The 3,961-nt window shown below is 52.7% G+C and overlaps 1 protein-coding gene across 1 annotated transcript; it reads right to left on the reverse strand.

Moving 5' to 3' along the window:
- Positions 1–1,160: 1,160 nt before the first annotated feature.
- Positions 1,161–3,685, reverse strand: LOC133888543 (uncharacterized). Its single transcript, XM_062328823.1, has 2 exons — positions 3,066–3,685; positions 1,161–2,989 (listed from the first exon to the last, which is right to left on the reverse strand). The coding sequence occupies exons 1-2, from the start codon at positions 3,351–3,353 to the stop codon at positions 1,397–1,399; spliced, it is 1,881 nt and encodes a 626-aa protein (XP_062184807.1). The 5' UTR covers positions 3,354–3,685; the 3' UTR covers positions 1,161–1,396.
- Between the last annotated feature and the right edge of the window lie 276 nt (positions 3,686–3,961).

The raw sequence follows: 3,961 nt of genomic DNA on the forward strand, positions 1-3,961 counted from the left end.
GGGCACGCATCGAGGGGGCAGAGTCCACGTTCCCATCACGACCGTTGAACAGAAGCAGCACCTGCTCTCTGTCACCGCCCCCGCAGCCCTCTCTCTTCTTTCTCTGCCCTGATAGAGAGCAGCTAAGAGAATCTTCAACCTATTTGACTCCTTATTTCTCTTATTTAAGGACTTTTCATCCAGATTTTATCTCTTATTTCTCAACGCGTTTCAACCGACCCCTCATATTTGACCCCTATATTCGAATTACCTCTATTTTATTAATATTTGGTAACTCTCTCTCCTCTCTCTCCCCTCTCTCCCCCTCTCTCTCTCCCCTCCCAAATGAGGGGTTGGATAAGGAGTCCCTAGATGTAGGGGGTGAGGGAGGAGATTTGAGGGTTCCTCAAATAAAGGGGGTCGGATAGGGGGTCGGTTGAAGACCGATTTTCATCGTTTTTTTCTCAAATATAGGATAGGGGGTGAGAAGAAGGCTCGGTTAAAGATGCTCTAAGCTTAGCTCAAGATATTACGTGAAAAAAATTATTAATAATATATGATAATATATATTAGTGACGGATCTTATATATATTTTATCACATCATTAATTATAAATTATTAATGATGGATGATGACCTATTATTATTAAGATAATTAGTGATGAGTTATAATCACTGATGATAGATCACACATATCAAAAAAAAAAATTTCATATGAGTCATCACTATATTTTCACTGAACTACGATTCGTCACTATTTTTTTACCAATCACTAATAACCGATAAAAAAAATTTTAAAGGTCAAAAAAAATTTATCTAAGCTATCCCAACGCAGCCTCATCTCATATATCTCACACGCCACGTTTTTTTCACATTATTTTCAAGTTTACGTTTTATGAGAATCGAACCAACGACCTCCTCCTCGCGCATATAACTATTTTACCACCTCTGCTATCATATAGTTATGATAAAAATCGGATATTTCATTCAAATATTATTAGTAAACACGTCATAATCATGACCTATCACTAATAACTAATTTGGTTAAATTTCGTATTCTAAGTGCTGCTGATGTAAGGAAAAATAAGAGAAAAATAAAAAATATTACGATTCGTCATCAGTGATTGAAGTTAATCATTAATAACGAATTACAAATTGATATGTCACTAACAACTGAATATAACGACCACCCATCATTAGATATGACAGATCATAACTTAATTCATCACTATTAGCTAAAATAATCGGTCACTGATAATCAATTAAAAGACACATTAGTGAGACATATTTATTAGATTAGTCAATAATAAGACATTAATAACACCTATTAAATAGCATCATTAATATGGTGTCTCCGCACTGGGAAGGGTTGTGAGCGCCCCCGCTGTTTCCATTGAGATCCATCCGGTGGCGGTACGTCACTCCCAGCGACCCGCACGTGACGACCACCACCAGCAGCAGCGCGAGGAGAGAGAAACAGATTCCGCCACGCACTCCCCGAGGAGCTCCTGCAGGACGCGCTCCGCAAGCTCATCCGCCACGTCGCCCGATTCCTCCACCGCCGGGTGCCTCCCCAGAAGCCGCACGCTTGCCGCCTCCAGGTCCGACGCCACCAGCGCGTCGATGTCGCCGACCACACGGCAGTCCGCCGCAGGGAAGCTCCGGACTTTGTTCCACACCTTCCCCAGAAGCGGCGCGCCGCTCGGAGGTGCTGTCCCTGAGGACCAAGCGTCGAGGCCGAGTAGAATGTCCGCGAGGATCTCCTGCGTTAAATGGAACAGGAGCTTCCGGTTCCACCGGTGCCGGAGGGTACCGAGGCGCGCCTCGTCGACCGGCAGCTCCAGCTCCAGGAGGTGGAACACGATCGGGTCCACCGGCGCCGACACGGAATGCCCCTTGAACGGCCGGCCCGGCGGCGCGCGCATGAACCCGCCGCGTTCCAGCACCGTGCGAAGGTAGCTGTACTCGGGATCCTCCTTCAGCGGCACCGTCGACGGCGAGGATGCTATTCCGCGGCCCGCGACAGAGAAGTCCGTTGACCTCGTCGGCGCGGACGGCGAGGCTGACGGTGCCGCGGGAGACGCCGCGGGATTCTTGATCCGCGTCGCGAAGCGCTCGCACCCGTCTGGTTTCCTGGCTCTCGGTGGGTCCAGCGGCGGAGGCGGAGGCGGTGGCCGCGACGGCTTCGCCCGCTGCGGCGGCGGGGGCAGGGGCGGCTGCTTCGGTGCCAGTGGAACCCTGGGGCTGTGTGTCGGCGGCTGCTCAGTGCTTCGCGCTCTTGCCGGCGACGCCACGGTCCGCTTGCCTGCTTGAACGATGGCGACCAACTTGTCTTCCATGGCTGGAGTTGGACTGACATTCTCCTTGTTCGCCGCCGCCGGCGACGATTTGGCTGCGTTTTTCTTGGACTTGCGACTGGCGATCGTCTCCTTGGACTGCCTCACGATCTCGCGCGCGTGCTCCTTCGCAATCCTCTCCCTCTCCTCCCGCCGGCCGTGGGCGTCCTTCTTCTTCTTGCCGGCGGACGAGGATGTGGGCGAGGTGGGCAGCGACATATATTGCGCGGCCCGGTCGAGGATGTTCTCCTTGAGCGCCTGCAGCGACAGCCTTGGGCCGTCCCACGACGCCCTCGCCGACGTCGACGCCCGCGGCGTGTCGGGCAGGGACCGCGCCTCGCCCGCGGGGACGTTGCAGCTGAGGCTCCGCAGCGGCTCCCGGTTCATGGACTCAGGGATGACGTGCTTCTTCTTCTCCTTGCCTGCCGACGGCGCCGAGCAGTTCCCCTTGTCCTTGTCCTTCTTGGCTGGCCTCTGTGAGGAGCCAGCGGTGGGTCTGGGCTTCTTGAGCGCCGGCGACGGCGACTGGTTGTCAGGCAGGCCGTCGATGCCCATGAGGCGCGCCAGGAGGCTGGGAGTCCTGGGCGTCTCGGCCTCCGATGACGGCGCGGTAGCCTTGGGCCGCATTTTGCTGGTTGCCAGGGCGTCGAACACCGGCTCAATTTGCACCCCGATCTGCACACACAGATGAGTGCAAGTGTGATAACCTGCAGGTGAAGATGAAAGAATCGAAGATGCAATTGTAACCAACCTGGATGTCCTTGAGGTTGTCGGCGTCGAGGTCGAGGCTGTTCCTGGGCGCCTCGAGGCCGCCTCTGCTCATGTTACCCGTGTTGGCGTCGTGGTGGGGGGCGACGACGGCGTGGGAGTGGGAGGAGGTGGGCGGGTGGCCGACGCATCCGGCGCCGGGGGCGAAGATGAGGTAGTGCACCATGGACATGCATCCAACCGGAGGGTCCGCTTCTCTTGGCGTGGTTGGGGCGGAGGAGGAGCGGCTCCGCGAGTACCAGAACGACGACGACTGCTTCGTCCTCCCCATGATGATGATGATGATGATGATGATGGGAGCTTCTCAAGCATGCAATGCAATTCGGAGCTGTTGGTAGTGATGGTTTCTGCTGGTGCGAGCAACGAGGTGTTGCAGTTGCTCCTCCGACCCTGGGAGGGAAGGGGAGAGAGAGAGAGTTTGAAGTTGGAGAGAGAAAGATGTGGGCGTGGAGAGCGAGAGTGTGTTTGGTGAGGAAGTAGTTAAGCTAGGGAAGGGAGAGAGATGCCGATAAGAAAAACTGCAGACTGACTGATGCCCTGCACTATCCACTAGGCATGTTTTTTTTATAAGAATTATCCACTACACATGGTGAGCTCAGCATTGGGCAATGAATCAATCAAGTGAATGGGTGTAGCTACGAATTGTCCTCTCCTCCTAACAGAAACTTGTTATCATGTTCTCTTTCAGCTTTCGCTTTCATGTCCTCCAATTTTTCAGAATGAGATTGGAGTAGCTTATGTCGGCACTACAGATCCTGCTGTTGCAATTTCAAAGATGCAGCAGTATATTAGTAAATCCTCTGCAGTGTAAACAATGTTGACGATAGATACTACTCTCTCTCTTCTCTTTTCTCTTTTGAGACGACGATAGATACGTAT

Source organism: Phragmites australis, chromosome 13, assembly GCF_958298935.1.
Source record: "Phragmites australis chromosome 13, lpPhrAust1.1, whole genome shotgun sequence".
Classification (NCBI taxonomy): Eukaryota; Viridiplantae; Streptophyta; class Magnoliopsida; order Poales; family Poaceae; genus Phragmites; species Phragmites australis.

Coding starts and splice junctions, on each gene's coding strand:
- LOC133888543 (XM_062328823.1), bottom strand. CDS start 3,353: ATGGGGAGGACGAAGCAGTCGTCGTCGTTCTGGTACTCGCGGAGCCGC. Junction 2,990..3,065: donor ACAACCTCAAGGACATCCAG/GTTGGTTACAAT, acceptor CTGTGTGTGCAG/ATCGGGGTGCAAATTGAGCC.